The sequence below is a fragment of the Condylostylus longicornis genome, unplaced genomic scaffold (assembly GCF_029603195.1).
Source record: "Condylostylus longicornis isolate FDR11 unplaced genomic scaffold, ASM2960319v2 ptg000006l, whole genome shotgun sequence".
NCBI lineage: Eukaryota > Metazoa > Arthropoda > Insecta > Diptera > Dolichopodidae > Condylostylus > Condylostylus longicornis.
Window position 1 is genome coordinate 683,698 of NW_026577975.1, and position 23,709 is coordinate 707,406.

At 20.8% G+C, this 23,709-nt stretch overlaps 1 protein-coding gene across 2 annotated transcripts in view; it reads right to left on the reverse strand.

The window, feature by feature from the left end:
• Positions 1–7,602: 7,602 nt before the first annotated feature.
• The window catches only part of LOC129617245 (probable serine/threonine-protein kinase DDB_G0282963), a 41,664-nt gene continuing 25,557 nt past the window's right edge, over positions 7,603–23,709 (reverse strand). The window contains exons 3-6 of one of the 2 annotated variants that reach the window (XM_055532586.1): positions 14,628–14,991; positions 12,374–12,793; positions 10,773–10,980; positions 7,603–9,384 (exon numbers count right to left, since the gene is read on the reverse strand). In XM_055532586.1, the coding sequence (XP_055388561.1) occupies positions 7,663–9,384; positions 10,773–10,980; positions 12,374–12,793; positions 14,628–14,845 (2,568 nt within the window). In that variant the 5' untranslated portion in view covers positions 14,846–14,991 and the 3' untranslated portion in view covers positions 7,603–7,662. Of the gene's footprint in view, positions 9,385–10,772; positions 10,981–12,271; positions 12,794–14,627; positions 14,992–23,709 lie in introns of both variants that reach the window. The other variant, XM_055532582.1, reaches the window with a different exon arrangement.

The following is a 23,709-nucleotide window of genomic DNA, read 5'->3' on the forward strand; positions in this document are numbered from 1 at the left end:
TCAAATAATTTTAACAATTTTTTTTTTTTACAACATATTCTCTTCGTAATTACAACATAAACTCTTCGTACTAGAAAACTATAAAAATTATTAAAATGTATTTATATATGCATTTTATTTGAAATAATAATATTTCTTATATAAATTTCTAAATATACTTATAATAATATAATCTAATATATTATTTAAATCAGTTTCACATTTAGTTTCATATCAGTTCGGCATCAGTTTCAATGCAATTGGTAACGCACTAATTTCACATAAATTTCTTTTATTATAAATTAAAAATAAAATTTGTGCATATGTTTATTTAACTATTACATTTTCATCTGAGATAAGTTTCAGAAAGTCGAAGAAATTCTTCAACAATATCTTAATTGAAATTAATAACTAGATCAGTTTTTTCTTTAATCAAAAAAAAAGCAATATTTTCATTTGATTTTTTGAATATTTATGAGAAATTTCAATAAATCATAACTAAAGGTATAATACAAACATTTGTTTTTTTTTTTGTTGTATCTTATTCTAATTTAATAATAGTTTTTATTAACAGATTTCAATCTGAAGAATAGAACAATTCTAAAATGATTTCTTTTAGTACAAATTCTTTTTTTTTGAAACACATATTTTTTTTTATATAACGCGCATTAATAACTTTTAAAAAAAATTAAAGAAATAATATAAAAAATTTGTTTTTTAATTAACAATATTAAGAAATGTGAAACCTTAAATTTTTTTGTAAAATTTTCTTTATTTAATTAATTTTCTAATTTTCTATTTGAATTTTTTTTTTTTAAATATTTCAAAAATTCCAAATATTTAATATAAAATTTTTCAATTTTTTAAATTACATATTTTTTTAATTGACTTTGAATTTTGATCATCCGTAAACGTCAAAACAAAAAAAAATTTTTTTTTAGATTTAAAATAATTTTATACTTACATATTAAAAATTAACAATAAAAATATTTTTTATATTATTTTTAACGTAATGATAGTCACTCAACACATCAAATTTATTTACTGAATTACTACGTCAGACTGTCTGCATGTAAAAAAAAAATCTACAATTTTGACGCTTAATTGACTTTTTTTAAACGTTTAAGAATTTAAACTTTGACTGAGAGTAAAAACGTAGTGGAGTATCCGTAAACTCAGACAACTCAGATTTTGTAAAATTTGACGTTTAAGAATTTACCAATTGTCATTATTTTAAAATTAATTAAATTATTAATTGAATAAATAATTAATTATTCATTTTAATAGACAGTGTAGAATTTGATTGAAAGCGTCTCCAAAAAAATTTTTATATATTTAATTTGCGTTTTATATTATGAATTCAATTTAATTTTAAATTTATATGATACATTTTAAATAAATATTATTAAATATTTAAAAATACCATAATTTTTTTTTTTATATATTATCTATTTGGAATTATTTTATATATTTTTTTCCACAACATTATTATATTAAATACCTTAAAAACACAACTTATATAGAGAAAGTCAATTTAAAAACACACAAAAAAAAAAATATTACATAATAAATTTAATAATTATAGTTTAAAATAGAATCTGTTTTTAGAACAATAAAATGTAAAAAATAATGTAATAATTAATATTATATAAAATATAAATATATATATATATTATGTACATATATAATATATGTATATATATATATTAAATGAAGCACATATAATTAAAAATATTTTATCAAAAATAAAGAAAAAATAGATATTAATAAAAAAAAAAAAAAATTGTTTTTGAACCGTGTAACAAAATCTTAAACAAACAAACAAAAAAAAAATGAAAGATAAGAATCAAAGTAATTCAATAAAAATATAATTTAAAAAAAAAAAATTAAAAATTAATTTAAATATGTATACATAATTATTATAATTACTTACATAAATTAATATTAGAATAATATAGAAATTTGAATTTAAAAAACAAAATGAAAAACAGCATTTATTTAATATGAAAAAAAAAAAACCAAAACAGAAAATTCTCCCTTTTTTTATAATTAAATTATATTACAATTTTTTTCAAAAAAAAAAAAAAAAATTAAAAACAAAAAAAAAAAATCGAAGTTACTTTTAATATTCTTCGAATTAAAATAATTAATAAATTTAGAAAAGAAAAATGCAAAAATATTAATTTAAAAAATTTTCAAATTTAAATAAATAAAAATATAAAAAGAAAAGGTATAAAAACCTATTGTTATATAAAAAACTATTAATTAATATAATTAAATATATATATATATATATGTATGTATATAATATTATAATAAGTATTATAATTAAATTTAAATATAAAATAATTATAGTTTTTGTAATTTTTTCTATATTAATATATATAAAAACAAAAAAAAGTAAAAAAAAAGAAAGCAAATATTTTTCTTTTGTTATCGTGTTTTGTAATTTTCTGAAATTGATTTTTTTATTATTTTTAAATTTTCTAGATTAAAATTATAAAAATTTTGAATTTCTCTTCTAATAATTGTTAAAATATTATAATTTTTAATCTAAAAAGATTAAAATAAAAAAAAATTAAATAAAAAATCATAATCAAAAAGTAAAGCTGTGAAAATATAGCAAAATTTATAATTTAATTTTTTTATTTTAAAAATTTTTAAATTAATTTTACAAATACCACACATACTACAATTGAATAATAAAATTGTTAATTTAAAAATTAATTTATTATTTTTTTTTAAATTTCAGAGAAGAAAAAAAAATTTAAAAAACATCCATTCTTTTATAAATATATTTTTGTTTTTATTAAACATAACTAGGATGAATTCACGTTTACAGTTCTAGCCAAAAATCTGCAATGGTCATTCGTTTTTGTAGTTTCCTGCAAAAAGTATTTAATTTTTTTATTAGTAATATTTTAATATACCTTATATTGTATTAAATTTACAGCAAAAAATTTTATTTTTCTGCTTTTATATTATAAACTTCAGCATAGTTAATATCAAAAAAAAATTTATGATATCTGAATTTTTATTGGTAATTCCAGAGCACCCGGAGGTGCTGTTTTTTTTTTTTTTTTTTTTGTAATTCCAGAGTTATATAATTTTAAATAACAAGATCTTTTGCAATTAGAATGGCATATGCAAGAATTGAACTCCATTCCCTATTTCTATTTTATGAAGTGTTTTTTTTTTTTTTTAATTAATTCCACTTGTTGTTAACAATAAGTTTTTCGATAAATTATTGTATATTGGTCCGACCGAAACAATTATGATATTAATGGGGAATTAATTAAAATTTTAATTAATTTTGTTTAAATAATAAATTTATTAATGGAAGTATGTGTAAGTTTAATAGAAAATAAATACAATATTTGTTAAAAAAATTATCTAGTACTATAATTAATAATTAAAAATAAAAATTCAACATCAAAATCCTCAACCCGTCCAATTAGTAATTTTGTTGTAATAAATCTAGAAAATTTAAAAAAAAAAAAATCAATTTTAAATGTTATTTTTTCTCTTTTCTTTTCTTATTTTTTTTTTTTTTTTGTTTTGTATTAATTAACATTTTAACACCATTTCAAAATAAACAAACTTATTTTTAACTAGTAGAAAATAAATTAAATTAAGAAAATTATGAAAAAATAAAAATTAAAAAAAAAAACAAAAAGAAAATTTAACAAAAATATATAAATATAAATTAAATTATTTTTAAATTTAGTAAAAAAAAAATAAATAAAATAAAAATACAAAAAAAAAACAATACGTATTATTTAAAAAAAAAAATGTTCATTGTGATAAAAAAAAAATAAAAAAATTATACATGCATTTTATTAAAATTATGTTTTTCATTTTTTTTTTCTTTAATTTTAATTTTAAATATTTTATAATTTTTATCCCTTAATATAATAAAAATATTTGTAAAAAATAAAAACAAAACAGAAAAAAAAAAATAATGCGTTTTTTATAATATTTTTTAATATTTTTATTGTTTTTTTTTTTTTATTGTATGATTGATTGTGTTACAGTTAAGCGAACCAAAAAAATTAACATATACAAGAAGTCGGGAATATTGTACATTTTATTGACTATTAAAACACTATTGTTAAAAAAAAAATTAAAATTGAAATAAGTTTGAATCTAAAAAGGAAAAAATAAGTAAAGATAAAAAATAAACGCAATACTGCAAAACAATTAACTGCGAAACGTAATACTGCAAAATTATAACGTAATGGATAATGCAACACATTTTTGATTATATTCTATAAAATCTAAACAATTCATATTATGATTTAAACTGTCCTACACTTACTAATGTCGCTATATAGAGCGAAAATTTAGAAACGTTTAGAATGAGCACACTAATTTAGCGTTATTTGTTTACGAGCACAAATATTGTGCAGTTTTTTTCATTATATAACGCTATAAATATTACGTTTACGAAAAAGTCTAGTATGTCATACCTTAATTATTTCAAATGTCTTTAATTTTTTAGAAATTATAATTTAATTGTTTGATTTAATAAGATAATGGCGATCTCGAATATTAAAATTTTTTTAAAATAAATTTATTTAAAATTTTAACGAAAATATTTTTAATATAAATATTATTCTGCAATTTTACGATCTCTTCTGGAAATGCCATTGAAAGCTAATTTAAAAGTATTTGTGGTATTCATTCTTCGCAAAAATTCCAAATTTTCAAATTAAATATCTGAAAATTACAAAAAATTTTTTAATTAATAAAATGTCATAATTTCAGTTCGTCTAAATAAAAAATGATAATAATAAAAGATTAAAGCATAATAACTCAACAAAAATTTTGAGTGACATGCATATGTTCCGTTGTTCTGAAAACGCAGTCCTAACTTAGTCCTACATTGCAACGTGTATATTTAAAAAGAATTGCTTAACTTTAAAGCAGTATTAGCAAATTACAATAACTGCAAGTAAGATTATTCAGAAATTTCACGCAACATTGCAAAATTTTTAATATTCTCTAACTGCAAAAGTTTAATTTATCAAACAAAATGGAGAATATGGCGATTTTTATTATAAAACATTATTTTTTCTAAATTTAATTAAAAAAAACAAAATAAAACTGAAGCAGAATTTATTGTAAAATATTTTACATCTGCTAAACAAAGGTATTTTAAAATAATTAAAAAAATATTGCAAATATAAAAAAAATTTCGGAGTATCATAGATAAACTTGTCAAAATTTTCTTTCAAATACATAAAAATTATTTAACATGACATATACATCATGGATACATTTCTAAAGAGACGGATATTAGATAACATATTTATTAGAATTTATTTTCTAGTTCGAATTAAACAGTTGTCTTACATTTTTGTATGACATTATTATAAAATTATGATTACTAATATTATTAATGAATAGACTTTAATATTTCTAATATTTTGTTAATTTCATATTATGTTTGACATTCGGAAATCTATTTATAATAAAATAAATTTAAATTTTTTTTTAAATTTATTGCAATTTTATTAAATTAAATTCTCAATCCTAGTTTAAATAAAATGTACTATTTTCAATACGAATGTAAAATAACTGCATTAACTGTAAAAAGAAAAAATGTAAGTATAAAAATATTTATGAACAAAAAAATTATTTATAAATGAAATTATAAAATAAAAAAAAAAAAATATATTAAGTGAGACTGTAAAGTTTATCAAAATAATTCTAAAAAAAAAACAAGAAAAAAAATTAAAAAAAAAAAACCAATTCTTAAGAAAAAATTAAAAATAACAAGAAAAAGAAGAATAATTTTTAAGTTTACCAAAACAAAAAAAAAATATAATTAATAATATGTTAATTCGTACATAAACATATTTACATACATAATACATACATACATTTAATTATTTTTTAGTAATAATAATGAAAATTAATTAAAAAAAAAAATCAAACAAAAACAAACGTGACAGACAGATAGTAAAAGAAAACCTAAAAAAAAAAAAATTAATAAAAAAAATTAAATGAAAGAATAAATTTAGAAATTATTTTAAGGACGAAAAACATAAGTGAAACAAACAAAAAATTAATTATTAATATTAAAACGCCATTTTGTTATTTAAAAATATAGACATATAAATTATAAAAACACGTACGTACATACATTATAAAAATGTTATATAACCAGTATTTAAAAAATAAAATATTTGTATATTAAAAAAATAAAACACAAAAAATAAAGAAAAAACAGAAAATTTTTTCATTTTTAATTAGAAAATAATTTTAATTAATTTATAAGATTATTTAAAACAAAAGAGAAAATGAAAAAGAAAACAAAACATAAGAATTAAAAAAAAGAATAACAAAAAAAAAATATTAAATATATTTCATTTTTATTATTATGATTAATTATTATTAATTATTAATTATATATATATTTGGATATATATATATATATATTATTTATATATTAAATAAATATATTAACGAAGAAAAACTGTAAATATATGAAATCAAAAACAAAAAAAAAAAAATATTAATTTGAAAATTATTAAAAATAAAAGTGATTATTGATTTTTTTTTTTTTCTTCTTTATCTTATCCTTTCACTCCAACATTTCTCAAAAATGCTCCTACTCATTACAATTAAATGAGAATTAGAATTCTGATTTGAAAGTGAATGAAAACTGATATTAGACAGGAAATCAGAGAAGTAATTTGAAATTTATAGAAACTTATTTATTTTTATTATTTATAAAATATGTTACTAATTAATAACTCCTATTCTTACCCCTATCTCGAAATCAGTATTTTCTATAATATTATATATATAAAAAAAATATAATTTTAGCGAATGGAAACAAAATATTTTGATTAAGTAAACTATTTTGAATATTGTATGGTAATGTCATTTTGGATGTCTTCAAAACAATTTCGACAATTTGAAATGATTGCTGAATTCGGTAAGTTCATTCGATTCGCTTTGTCATTTCGCTCAATTATTAAATAAATATGTACGTAAATTAAAATTATATTATGAAAATAAATTTTCTAAAATTCTTATAATCCAATTTATGAAATAAATGCTGCATCTCCTATATTTGTTGTTATTTTGAATTGCAAAAATTTTGTTAACAGATTGTGTTTAAGTTCTAGTGCTGCTCCAAGATATTTAAAGAAATATTATAATTTCTCGATAAATTTTTAAAGATTTATAGTACATAGGTATGCATATTATAAAAACAAAAAAAGAATATTTTAATTAAATTTCAAGCACCATTTTATTTTTTCCAATAATATTGCTTTAAAATTTTTAAAATTTACAAAATTTTTTACTTTATTTTTATTTTCCTGGAAATTTAATGTCAATAAAAATATTATTATACAATAATTGCTTTTATCTTTTTCTTTTTTATTAATTTCCAATTTTTAAAACTTAAATTAAAACTTCGTTTTATTAAAAATAAAAATTTTTATAAATATTAAAATAGTAATAATAATAATTGTGGTTTCACAAATAAATTTAATTAGAGAATTACAACAGCACTTTGAAAAAAAAAATAAATTTTATAGATTTTTTTTTTAAATATTTTAATTAGTTAATATTTAAATTATTCTAAATTTTACTTGTTTTTTGAAAAAAAAAAACAAAATATTTAAATATCTTAAATATTATAAATTTTTTTTTTTTATTAATTTCTTATTCTATTAATCTTTCATTACAACTGTCGGGTGATGAACTCGTCGTCATTATTAAATCGTTATTAAGTTTTTTTGTTCGTTTCGGTTTTGGCACTGGATTCCAATCTAAATTTGATGCTGTTGGTGATGCTTCTCTACTTGATTTTGATGATGTAGTTACAGTTGTTGTAGTTGTAGTAATTATTGAATTACCATTAATATGATGAGTTGCTGAACATTTTTTAAAAATATTTTCATTATCATTTAATTGATCAATTTTATTAAAAATTAAATCAATTTCACCAACATGATTGTTATTATTATTTATTTCTGATAAATTTTTTTGATTTTTATTATTATTACATTCATAATTTTCAAGTTCATATAATAATTTTTTAAAATCTCTTTGACTTTCATCTAAATCTTTTAATTCAGATTCACCCAAATTATTTGCTTTTATTTCGAAATCCTTATTTGATTCTCTTCCATTTGCTCCATTCGTTGATGATTTCATATTATTGACTTTTAATAAACTTTGATTTTTATTTATTGATTCAATAATTTCACGAACTGATTTTTTACGTTCATATTTAACTGGTCGACGATGTTCTGGTTCTTCATCTGTAAAATGAGAACGTGGTCTTATATTATTAATTAGATTATTATCTAATTTTGTTTCCCTTAATTCAACATTCTCATTTATATCATTTTGTGATGCTGATTTATTACCATTCTTTATTGTTGTTATTACAGATTCATTATTAATTGGTGATTCTGATTTTAAAGGAACATATGGTAATGTTACAATTTCATTTGCAATTTCAGCTGAAATATCTTCACTTGATTCAGTAATTTTTAATTCACATTGATTAATTGGAATATGATTATATTTACAAATTTCACTTGTTAGATTATTATTAGCTGTTTCTGATTCACTTAATTTTTGTTTATCAATTGAATTAGTTGAATTTAATTTATTAATATTTTCATTATCACCCATTTGTTGCTCTTGTTCCAATTCATTATTTTTATTTTGAATATCTGTTAAATTTGGTTTAGGACTTATTGGAGGTTTTTCTTTCTTTGGACTAGTTGGAGGTGTTATAATATTATTTGTTATATTAATATCGTTATTTATTATTGCTTCATTATGAACTTCATTAATTTTTCTAGCACTAGGAATTGGTTTTGTATCAGTATTTAGAATTTTTTCATTACTAGAATTTGTATTTGATACTGTTATAGTACGTGATCCACCTTTTTCAACAATTGTTGTTTGGACTATAACTTTTTGGGGTTCATTTGAAATTGCATCTTTTTCATCTTCTAATATTATTACTTCTGTGTGTTCAATTACTTGAGTTGGTTCACTTATTATTGTAACTGATGGTTTTTTTGTTGTTTTAATTTCTTGTTTTTCTTCTGTAATCACAATTTTTGGTGTTGGAGGTGGACTTTCATTTTTATTCTTTTGAGTTTTAATAGAAATATCTTCACGGAAATATTTTCGTTCTGGTGGAACTGGTGGAATATTTTGTTCAGGACTATCTTCTTTTACGGTTTGATTAACAAATGATTCAATTTCAGCTGTTAAATTAGATATTTCTTTTTCTTCATTGGTTATAACATGCTCTTGACTAGTTTCTTGATTTGTGCTCTCTATGCCATTTTTATTAGTATGGGTGGGCGAAATTTCATTTCCATCTTTTTTATTTGGTTCTTCTTCAATAACATTTGGAATCTAAAAATAATACAAATTAATTTTAGTTTTCAAAAATGGTACAAGTGATTTTTATAAATTAAAAAAAATTCAAGCTAATAATAAAGAAATGTAATTTTTTGTCTAATAATGATAGCAAGAAGTGATCGTAAAGTGGTACTGAGGAAATATTAAGAGAAAAGAAATTTATTACATATTTAAATTTATGTGGAACGGCTCAAAAACTCGCTTAGTTCATATTTATTACTTATTTAAAAATAAATTCGAATATGTTATAGAAAACTAATAAATAAATTTGCAATTCAATTCTCGATTTCAAATTTTTAATTATATGATCTAATCATTATTGAAAAAAAATTCCATATAAAAATCTTATAATTTACAATACCTTGGAATAAATTTTTCTTTATCAATTTATTGATAATCATTATTTGAAATTGGAAATTTCATAAATTTATACTAATAATAAAGCTTGTCTAATCAATAAGTGACTAATAACCAAAGAAACAATTTAATTCAAAATTATTTTTATTTATCGTTTTTCAAATGAACGAAGCATTTGTGAATAGAATTATAAGAAAGTTTTACTTATAATTTAAGTAATTTCTGTTGTATGAAGGTAATACTTTTCGGGATATTTTTAAATGCTATTTCCAACTACATATCAGAAACTTGAATTCTTGAAACTACAATTTGAAACTTTTATTATAACCTTTATTTAAAATTTACTAAACTTCTATAGTGATGTTATGAATCAGGGATGTTAATCTATAGAAATATAGGATATCTATAGAAATCTATAGCAATGTTAGCTCATAATTTATTAGAATATAGTTGATAATTTTTGTTTACTGGGTAACCTTTAAATTTCTTACATTCAAGTGATAATATTTTAATAGAATTATCATGATATTGAAAAAGAAAAAAAACAGCTTTATATGACTACGACGTTATCGCTACTTATAGGAGTGTTTTGTTACTTTATTATTTTCTTTTTAATTTTTTTAACAAATATTTGCAAATTTAAACAAAATATACAAATAAATTCTAAAAAGATAGACTAAATTATTAGAAAAAATTCATGTACATATCTAAAATACAACGAAAATTTATATACATGAGTACATTATATTATATACCTATAAATTATAAGTATATGTATATGTATATGTATATGTCATAAATGAAGATAAATGAACAGAATTTTAATTTTAATTTAATTTTAGCTTTATGTGTTAAACTAGAATTACCTCATTTCTTTTTCAGATTTTTTTTTTACACGCATTTAAAATACTCAATAACAAAATTAAATCTTAATGGCAAATTCATTTGGTAGGTAGGTGCATGTACATTAAAACATATATGTATGTATATACATAGGTTTAAACGCACATTAAAATTGTACTTACTGGTACAGGAGGTGGTGGAGCTCTTCGTTTCTTTCTATAAGGACGTGTTAAAGAATTTGCACTAGTTGCCGGACGAATTTTATCCGATTTTTCTTTATTTAAATCACCATGCCATGTTGTATTTAAATTTTCTTTATCATTATCATCAATATCATCATCATCATCTTCAAATGGATTTGTACTTGAAGCGACACTTAACTGAGATGACCTAAAAATAAAAATGTAAATAAAATTAATATGAAAAACTTTTATTTTAATTAAAAGCTCAAAATAATATGAATTTATTTTTTTTTTATACATAAAATAAAAATTTAAATGCACATTTAGTTTTTTTTTAGTCAAATTAAATATTTACATATTTAAATCGTTTGTGATTTTTATATGTATGTATATGCATTTGTGACAGCGAAGTAAACAAAAATTAATGTAACAAAAAAAAAAAAAACATATAAAATAAAAATAATGCAGTTAAACTTTATTCCAAATTATGAACGTATATATGTAAATGTGAAGGGTGGGCCATCTATTGTTTTCTTTTTGAATTAAGAATATTTTTATTTAGATAAGTAACCTTAAAATGTCATTTTATCTTTGAAATTTCAATTCAAATGTCATTTTATTTTAGATAATTTAACATTTAGAATATTAATTTATTATTATTGAATATAGAATATTAAATATATTAAATCCCGGGTTTTATTGAAAATTTCGAATTTGATTGATTTCATATTTTCTATATTGAAAATAAACATACATACATACTTAATTCCGATGCCTATATTTATTCAATTAACGATATTAATCCACCACCAAGCTGCTCCTTTCATTATTTTTTCCTATGATTTCACTTGCTTTTGAAAAGTCATCGATAGATTAAAAATGCAGATCGTTAAGCTATTTACGGCTGCATTGACACAAAACTTTTTCAATTAGAGGATATTTCTTATATAATACAGAGAATAAAATAAATATGGCGCTTTTCGAACTTATATATACATTATTTGAATTTTATAATTCATTACTTTTTCAAAAAGAAAATATTATGAATGGCCCACTACATATTATAATGATGGTGTTATTTTATAATAACATTGAGTGTTTACCAAAAAGAAAATTTGTACAATAATTAAATTGACAAAATTTCTGATAATTTAAAAAAAAAAATATTTCATTAAAAGATTTGACAATTATTTTTTATAATATCCCCATTCACTATAGATGTCTACCAAAACACAGATCTAATGTCAAATCACCTTAATTCAATAATTAAAAAGTATTGCTAAATAAATCAAATTGACGTTAGATCTACATTTTGGTAGGCATTCTACGTTGCTTATCAACAAATAGAGAAAAGAAACAAAAAAGAACCAAAATAACAAGCACATAAAAATAATATGCAATGTGATTTTTCACAATAACAACCAAATAACAAAATTCTTGTCACCATTCAACATTTTTTTTTTTGTCATTTTTCCTTTTCTTATTTTGTCAAAACTCACCCCGATTCTCTTTCATATATTTTTAATATTGTGCCATCATTATTTTTATCATTATATTTACTACGTATTGGTTGAGGTGTTACTGAACCACCATAAACATACCTTCTATCTGATGATTGTAATTTTGGTGATGATGTTACTTGATATCTTTGATTTGTTGAATTTCTCATCATCATATTATTTGTACGATTCATACGGCTTGGTGTTTGTATTGTTGCACGATACATTTCATTACGTCCAAAACCATTATTATTTCTTAAATTAACATCATTATTATTATAGCCACCAACAACACTATTACCACTATATCTCATATCTTGTAATGAACTCCTATATGGTACATTACGTTGAAATTGTTGATTATTACCATTATGTAAACCAGTTGAATAACGTGATGATCTATTATCTAATGTACCATAATTTGTATCACGTATATCAACTGTTTGTAATCTTGGTGGACTTTCAGATGTTTTATTAATACCTAATGTTGATGATTTCTTTGGTCGAAATGATTTAAATGCCCTATTAAGAAGAAGTAAGAAAGAATAATTAATTTATTAATAAATAAAATTATAAAAATTCAAAATAATTTTAAATATAGGAACGAAATTCTTAGATATAATAGCTAAGATTTTTTACCACAATTTCCCAAATTTATTCATTTAAAGTTCCAAAAGTCAAGTACCATAAAGTGAATTGACAACATTTTGACAAAATATATTTAAAAATTATATTAAGTCTTTCACAAAAAAAAACTGTCAAGTTCTTTCAAAATCTAAAAATTCCTTCTGAATTTGGAAATTATATAGAGTGATTCAGTCAGCTTAAAACCTTTTTATCAAAAAATTTTTTGAATTTTATAAATAAAATGGAATTAATACTCAAATTTGAAATATACTTAAGAAATTTTTAACTTTTTAATATGAAATTTTATTGAATTGATATGTCTAATAATTCAGAATAGAATTCAATGTTCCTATGTTCATATGAAATAAAATTTCATATGAAATTTGAAATGTTTAAATTTTAAATTTCACTTCTTAATAAACAATAAATTTTACGAATAAAGTGAATATATTTGAAAGTGTTACGATTTTGCGTCGTGTGCTGCATAAATTTACTCAATTGATTAAAGTGTACGTACTATATTATAATAGTATTGTGTAAACACATATAATAAGAAAGCACAGTTTCTGTCATCACACAACACTTACAATAATTGTGATTTCAATTTTCTCTAATTGAATATGATAATATTACAGTCGATTCTTTATAAAATGAGAGTAAATAAATGAGAACTAGCAAACATAATAATATACTTTGAATTGAAGATAAAAATTTGAAAAAACAATACTCAAGCGTTGTATTACTCAAAGAATGCATTTATATGATTACTTTTAGTCTGTAAAAAGATTTACAACAATCTGGATTTTACCGTTATTCTTTAAAATTTCAAGTTCACTTCAGAGAATTGAAAGAAAATTTTTATTCTTTTTATTTTTTTGTAATTTAGAAATTTCATATAAATGAGTGCGATCAATTTAATCTCAAGAATAAACGGATATACGAGTATATGAAACAAAATCTTTTATATCATAATAATGGAGAAAAGAAACACTCTCTTGAATAGTGTTATTAAGAAAAAAAGAATTATTAAATGAAATATAGGGTGTGTTTTAAACCTGAATGTGTAGAGAATAAAATATGGTGTAAAACTTTTTGCATAGAATTTAGTGTAAAAGGAAAGCTGTTTCTACTTACTCATATTTGATCAGTGATTTTAAAAATAGTTTTGCAAAATTTCTGTTTACCCATAAAATTTTAATTATTTCAACCATAAAATTTAAGCCAAAAGAAAATAGAAAAATTGAATTTGCTAAAATTTGTAACGCTTGTCATTACGAGAGCAAAATAGACAAAATTGGGTAACACTTTAATTGAAAAATCATATTTTAAACAAAAAATTACGCCAACTTTTTAATTCTCGCCCTATACACAATGGTTTATATGGCTTCTGAATTTCTTTCTGAATCACTCTGTAATTATACGAAATATATGTGTACTTATACAATATACAAAAGAGTTCTGAACAATTTCTTGCAAATTGACAGTATATAGAGATTTAGACTTTTACAAAAGTCTAAATCTCCATATTGACATTGATTAAAACGATACCCATTATGTTTGTGGTGTTTTTTAATTGAAAAGTGGAAAAATACTTAAAAATTATTATTCGGTTTTTTTTTTCGGAAATAAATTCAAAATTAAATTAAAAAAAAATTATATAACAATAAAGTTCATTAACATTTTAATAATAATTAATTTTTGTTTTTTTTTCATTGAATTCCAAACTTACCACATATCTTTGAGTCCACCAAATGAAAAACTATTCCTTCTACTTGGAACATTTGAATTTGAATTTGATTTTTTATTTTTACCAATTTTCCAAAATCTTATTCTTTTATGATTTTCATCCTCATAGAATGGATTTAAATGTTCTGGATAATCATAAATTGATATTTCACTAGATGTTCGGCCATTTCTAATTGATGTTGAATCACCGTAAACACTCATTTTGAAATTGTTTTTTTTTCTAGATTTTTTTCTGAATTTTTTTAATTAAATTATATAAAAGTATGCATAAATAATTTTATAAAATTTTATTTATCCGTAAAATGTGGTATATTTCATTGATTTCCATTTAAAATGTAAGGTTAGATCTGAAAAATATATGAAAGTGAAATAGAAAATTAGTGTTTTATAATTTTAAATAAAAAATATAGTTGAATATAATTTTCTGTTTTTGAGTTTTATTTAAGAGAATTTAGTTTAGAGGTCTGAAAATTTAATTATATGGGAATTTAAGTTTCATATAATACCTATATAGAATCTACGTCGACATGAAATGTGTTCTTTATAATTTACTAATTAAAATCAATTAACTAGAAAAAATATTTAAACTCTAGCTTATAAAGTAAATAATATTTTCTGCAATAAAAATTTAGCAAAAAATTCTATTATTAATTTTTTAATTTTAGAACTCTGTGTTTTTTTTCCTTCTAATATCTTAAATAAAAAATAAAATTTATGTGTTCTAATATTGAAATAAATGGTTAAAAATGAATTTTTTTTTTTTTAATTTATATTAATGATGATTTATTTTATTTATGATTTTATTACAATTTACGTTAATAATCTAACTCATATTTTATTTTATATTATATAATAAAATAAATTCAGATCACATTAATATTTTGCGAAGTAGAACATTTTTAAGTGTAAACAATTTTTGAAAAATGGTATTCACACTAATATGTCAAAGTTATTTAATATTTTTATGATGAGAACAAAACTGATATGGAATTATATACGATTATTTGAGTCATTTAAAATATTTAGTTATATTTTTTGATAACAAAATTACTATAACCCTTATTCTACAATACAAATGACACAATTGGTATCATTCAAGTGACTATTCTGTCTTATATTCTATTTCTGTCTATTCTTATAAGACTTTACCAATGCAAATATCACAAAAATTATTGTCACGTATTGTGGAACAGCAACGCTGAGATAATCACAACAAACGATAATGTAAAATTTCGGATCACCTCAGCGATGCGCCTTACAGAATGAGGCTTATAGAACTATTTACTTACAAAAAATTTATCCTGCGTCACTTGAAATGCAATATTTGCAATATTGAACATTTTCTATTGGCAATAACCGATATTTTCCAATTCTTTTGTCCATTATAAAATAAGTTACATTTTATGGTAGTAATACAACAGACAATTAGCGGCAAAATAAAAAACTAACCTCTAACTGGAACATCTTTCTTAATATCTCATATTGCATCAATAAATGTTTGGTACATAATAAATAAATTTTTAATTAATTTTCTAAATTACTATATACTAAATACTCAGTTAAAATACAACACTATCATAATTGTAGACATTATATTTACAAAAAAAAAATTACTAAGATTGTTTACTTGTTATAATTAGATTTCATTTAACCTTTATTTGTAACTTGATCTACACACACACTTACAATTAGTTTTTTTTTTAATTTTTTATCTATGTACAAGTCAAAAATAAATAAAGATAGAAAATAATTAAAATATGAAGTTTCTATCTCCTAATTAAACGAAATACAAACTTACACAGTATATTGGGTAAGGTACCAGTCTAAGTAAATTTTACATAACATTGTACACCTAAAATTATAGTGTTCTAAGTCAAAATATTAGAAAAGTTAGTTATCGTAAAAAACAGAACGGAATGAAAATTTATTGCTGAGTTCTAAATATTTTTTCAAAAGAATTGTTATATTTTATTTCCATTTTAGCGCTACAAATTATGGCTACGGTGTTTTAGTAGAAATAAAACTCTTTTGAAAATGTTGTAAATCTAAAAACTTTGATATCCAAATTTTGATATATATGGCAATGTCATGCTTTGGCTTTAAATTACATACAAAAACCGCAAATTTTAAAAAATTTTAAAATTTATTCAATTTTATTATAATCTAGAATATTTCAAGTATTTTTTGAAATTTAAATTGTCCGATAAATTTTCAAGTACATATATGTGTATGTATATGTATACTGGTATGTACATTAAAAATTAATACTTAAAAATCTTAATGTTAAGAATATGATGTACTTATGTTTAAATATGTATAAAATTCATATCAATTTTTATTGGTCTAGCACTCTAGCTAGTAAGTTTATATTATATATGGAACAGACATGATAATAATGTTACTCGTATCATCATTGTTATTTTCTGCTTATCAGATAAACAAGATCATATCAACCTAAAATAAATAATTATTTTGCTATATTTAAACAACAAAAAAAAAAGTAAATAAATTCAAGAAATATAATAAGAAACTTGTTGATTTTTAGACTCAAGTATTCTTGAACTATATGTTAGTACCTACATATACATGGAATAAAACAGTATTCTAGAAAATATGCTACTTATTTTATTAAAAAAAGAGCAAATATGAAATTCAATAATATTTACTTCAAATTTATAACAAAATATTTTAGTCGATTAATATATACATTAGGGAAACAATTATTGATATCACCTTAATATAGAAATTTCAAAATAATTTTTAGAAACGATTTCTCATTTAATGTTGTTGATATTGGCAATACTGTTTTTTTTATAATTGCATGTTACAATCCTATTTATTAGAAGTAGGTTAAAATTTTAGTTTACATTGCAAATTATTGACATCATTAGTGTTACTTTCTACTCGCATGCACAAATATAATTCAGTCTTATCAGGAGGATTAACCTGACTATATTTTATTTTAAATATAAAATTAAGTTGATATATATAAAGTTTAATGAACTGCAAATCAAAAAACTCTCATTATGGAATTTTATTTTAAATTTTTGCTTTTCACATTTTTCAATTCTCGAGGGAGCATATAGCCTCTTAGAGATTTGTATAGACTTTCAACTAAGACGGGTAATTAATTTGCCTGACTATCTTCAATCTATTTTATCGTATAAATGGAGATATTTCCTCCCGTTAGGTGTCACTTTAAATCTGTGCAACCCTGAAACTGTCTGACAATAAATTTAAATAATTGATAAGTGACATTGGTTTTCATTATCAGTTGATATTGTTTTGGATTTTGTATTTAATTCAAAATTACTGATAATTAATATCATTTAATTATACTTGTTGGCTACAGAATATTTAAAATTATGAGTTTTTTATTTTTGGTAATTATTTTTACATTAATTTTATACTAATATCGAAGATTTTAACTATTTTTAGTTTTCGATATTAAACTATAGAATATTGGATCCATTTCAAAATGAACCGACCGATGTTTGAATGTGAAAAAGGCTTTTCTTCCCATGCGATCACGAAAACTACTGCATCATTCATTTTAAAGAAAACATTGATAGAATTATTGCTAAATAACATAAGAATATGTAAATGGTCGTTTTTGAAATGCTCCTAAATATTGAAAAAATTTAATATTATATGGGTGATTATTGGATTTCAAACAATAATATAGGTACATACGCACTTTCATATGTACATATTATTAGTAAATTATTTTGGAAAGGTAATATTTTTAACAAAAAGATAAGAAATGCCTATCCCACTAATAAATTTTAGATTATCAGGTTAATTTTTTTTTAAGGTATCGCACATAACCACAATAAATTTGTAATTCGATTTTACGTTTCGACTTGATATCAATTAGGGTAATTGATAATATTAATTATCAAAACTATTTTTATCTTAAAAATGCCGTCGTATCTACATACCCTAAATTGTTAAGTTCAACGATTGGACAATACTAAACATGTAAAGATAAAGAATTTAATCATTAATAAAATAATTTTACTTGAAAATCCTTTAGTACATTACAACTAATTTTTACTTTTATTTAAAATATGTAACAGCAGCTAGTGTATGTTCTAACAATATATTCTATGCCAGTGTATAATATGTATGTATATGGAAATGAAATGTGACAATGAAGAAAACAATTATACTAGTGTTAATATTTGGAATATACTTTGAATTATTGTGTGTCTTAAATTTACAATACATGGAGTACAATTTAAGCTTACTGGATGCAATATCATGACAGTATATATATCGGATTCTTACTACACATGCACACGGATATAATGATAATTATTAAAAAAATTCAATCTCATTAAATTTTCAGTTAAACTGAACAAATTCGAATAAATTCTTCATGCAATGAGCTTAATATTTATAAAATTAATTATAAAACCTATACATAAGTAGTAAATTTTCAAATATCAAATTTAAATTAAAATTTATCAAGATTTTTTTTTGTTCCTAATAAATAAATCTGACTTATATAAATTAAAAGGTTTTAATTACCGTCAATTTATTTATTGAATAAGAAAATAATAATTTTATTTTATATTTTTCATATTCAATTTATAAAATGAGTAAATTTATAAAGGAAAAAGAAACAAAAAAAAAATTTTCCGACAATATTTTTAATTGAAACGTTGCATTACAAAACAATTTTCTTTTTAAATTAAAAAAAAATTTATATTGTATGCACACACTTATACTTAAGTATGAGAAACGCGAGCAGTTCGTCATCAATCTTACATATCAAGCCTTATTCTCGTTGTTTTTATTTTCATAACAAATTTTTTTTTTTATTATTACCAATCTTATTGATTTGCATTCCACAATTTTATTACAAATTATAATTTTTTTTATGTATGATAATTTTTAAGACATTAGATTGAAAACGTTTCTGAATTATAAATTATGGTTTGGTTGGACGCATATACATATAAAAAATTTTGTTCTCTTTAATATTATAGAATTGGATCAAAATCATTTTATTTTTAATATCTAGGCACATACTTGCATACATAGTAATGTATACCTATTTATGTAGGTATTTATTACAAATTTATGGCTGTTTAAGAATGTTTTGCACGCGATTTTCGTATTTGTTTTTTTAAACACATCATAATAAACCTATCCCCATCCCTATCCCATGTACATACATATTTATTTGTATATTTATTGCTATATAATATATTATAAAATTTACGCATATGAAAATAAATTGGGAACGTACATGCATATCTGAAAACGTCTTTTATAAATTCTTTAAATAGGAAAAAATTGAAGAATTAGTTAAAAAAAAAAAGTAAAACATAAAAGAAGACGTTTTGAATTATTCTTGATTAATTCATTGCCGGATATTCTTTTTCTTTTTATGTACATATACTCTTTGGTTTCATTATAAATTTTGAGTTCAGTACAATTTTAGCATATTTATATAACAATAGAAGATCTATAAATTATTGTGACACCTCATTTTTAGTATATTTAACAAAAATAAAAATAGAAATTTTAATATATATAAAAGAAATTTCTTTAAATATAATATGATTTTTGTTTCTATCTGTCTACAGCTGGGCTCACGTAGTACTTGTATGGTGTATTCTAATTCCAATTTATGAAAACAAAGTAAAATAATGGTTTATAATCTATCTGAAATCATTATGTCGTTTGTTTGCTGTAACACTGACATAGCTCATTACCATTATTTTATAGTGTAAAATAAATGTTTTAAATTATTATTTCTGTATAAGCAGATGTCAGATATCAGAGCTCGTTTGAAAATAAAAAAAAATCGACGGTAAATTTGAATTTACCCTGACTAAGTTTTCATGTTAATTAGGTTCAGTCAAATTAAGTATACGAATAAGCAAATGCTTTGTATGCAATAATTTTCTTATATTTCTCTTACATACAGAGAGAGATGTCCATATCCAGTGCAATCTCGACAATATTTGATGGGAAATATTGTTTCTTCTCCAAGTGCTTATGCCGCATGCGTTTTATAAAAATATGTTCAAGTTAATATTTTTTGGTTTTTTTTTCTTTATTACAACCAATTTATTATGCATAAATCAAATATAATTAAATATTAATTTCAAAATCACGTTGTAAGTCAACAATTTTACAATGCTAACGCCACTTTTAATCAATTATTATTGCGATTTTTTTTTTCTATTTTCATGTGATTTGAGAGAAAGCTTTAAAGAAAACTATAAAAATATTTTTTTTTTGTATAAATTTTTATTTTAAGTAAAAATTCATTTAATAAAATTTAACAAATTTTTTTTTCTTTTCTTATTGTGTTATAATAAATCATGTTTTAAATCAATAGGGGGTTTCATATATAGTCATATAACTTTCAAAAACTTTAAAATTATTGTAAACATACTATAAATTTTTATGACACACAAGAGTAGCATTTAGTTCATGATTTTGAAGGTGCAAAATACCAAGAATTAATCAAAAAATTTTAAAATTTAATAAGTGAGTAGTAATTTTACATTGTAACTACATACAAATTTCTAATACATTTAATTTTATTTAATCACATTATAAATCGAATGTGCATTTATTTTAATTATTTTAGTGTATATGTAGCAACCCTGACTTTAAAACTTTGTATTATTCATACAATAACATTTAACTTAAATTAAATGGCATTGTCTTCTCTATACAATATGAAATTCATAACAGAAGTGTACATACATATACGAGTATATACATACTAATATACATTTATTTATTTTAAATATTTGCAGTATATTAATACGGTTTTATGATCAATACTATGTAATGCAGAATTTGTGCAATAAGCCAATATTTTTTCATGCGAAAAAGAAAAATAAAAATTTCAATAAGCTCAATTATTTTTATTTCTTGTGTGTCTCTTGCGTAATATCGCATATTCATGATTCCATTTAGTTAAAATTATATTAACATATGTATACCAATATGTCTACACATGACGTACAAAATATATGCAATACATTTTACAGAGCTTCACGCGAATACCTTTAAAAAAAATTGCACTATATTAATTTAATGTGTGCATATGGTATTCGTTTAGTTGAGTAAAACGTATAAAGTGTTCTGGGAATGTTTGAATTATAACGCATCAAATTGCTATATATAATATACGCTTCACCTAGCCTTTAATATTTTATAGTTTAATAAATGACGTGCTATTTACTCTGTATAGATTTACAAAGTTCATGCTTCTTAGTATTACTATTTTATTCAAGAACAATCAAATATTATCATCATTATGCCATATATAATATATAATTTACATTAAATTTAATAATTTAAAAAATATTTTGTTTTATGATTTAATATATGCGTTTTCTTAGAAAGTGTAGACTCTATTTGCATTTTCTTAATATATAAAGTAGAACAATTCGTAAAAGTTCTTTAATATTTTGCATAAACTTATTTAAAAAAAAATAAATATTAGTGTGAATACTTTCTTTGCTTATGAAATAGTATATATAACAGTTACTAGGAGTATAATTTAGTACTACAATTTAAAAATATTAAACTATACAAATGGAATTAATTAAAGAAAACTGCAAAATTATGAGTTTGAATGAATATTGTTTGATATTGAATTTCCTTAGCTTATAAAAATTTCACACTATAAGTGCTTATTTGAAATTTACTTGTAAGGTCTGGAATTTTGAAATTTAAGCAATTAAATATATATAAAAATTAAAGTGCATAAATATCAATTATAATCACTAATTATATTAATTTTTAATTTTTATTAAATACACACCAACTTTAATAAAATTACAGTAATAATGTTAAATATTATATTAAATATACTCATACATATAACATAGTTAACGTATATTTAATTCATTTACATACACATACTTCAAGCAATTTAATTTTATATAATATATTTACATAATATATATTTGCATCTAAATGAGTAACTAATTAGAAATTAACTTGCAAATTAATATTAACTTGGAAATTATATCATATAAGTACGTCATTTTGTTGAATCAGTCGAGGAGTGTGCTCATAAATTGTCGCAAGCAAATTCTTTGAAACTAAAAAAAAATATTAGTTATGCAGCTCTATAAATTTTTTATTTTACAATCATTCAGATGACCCAATGAGGTGACGTACTTACAAATTTACAAATAATAAAACTTGGTTTCTATTCTACAGTCATTTAGGTGACAAAACTAGGTGACGTACTATATACATATGTATATATAATATGTTTGTAACTATATAGAATAAACAATGCTTAATAAGTGAAATTATTGAAAATAAATGAATTTTCTCCTTTATTTAAAAAAAAAAAATAAAATAGCATACTTAAATCAAAAATTAACACTTTATTATGTAATTCGCGTGAAAATCAAAGAATGTTCATTATATTAAACAAATTCATTTTACAATAAAATGTTATTGAACTAATTTTTAACTATTCCATACATATATGTACATACATAAAATGCAGTGAAACCTAATAATTATTCAATTAACTTATACAATAAACCTCAGAAATTCACTATATATAATATTGATTTAATATATAATCGATTTGGAAAAATAAATTCAAATTAAGTACATACATAAAATTTATGCACAGTTTTAAAGCATATGTTTCAATTAATATCAATGTCATGTTGCAATGCATAATAATTAAACATTTAAATGTTTATAAATAAGTATATATACAGGGTGGCGCAAAAAGAACGATATGTTTTGAATTCTTGATAACTTTTTTATTTATTAATTTTTTTATTTTTTATTTCAGAATCTTGCAAACAAGGCTTGCCAAATTTATAATGTACTTGTACGCAACTTAGATATTAAATTTGAAATGAAATTGACTGGACGCCGAACATATTGTAGTAACAACTACATATACAATAATTGCTGTATTTTAATACATAATTATTTATTTTTACATTGATGATTTGTTTTATATTAGTGCAAAATTATGGTCCCATATAGCTTTCTTTTTATTTATAATATATAAATATTTTGATTTATTAATGAGAAAATAATGACAAAAA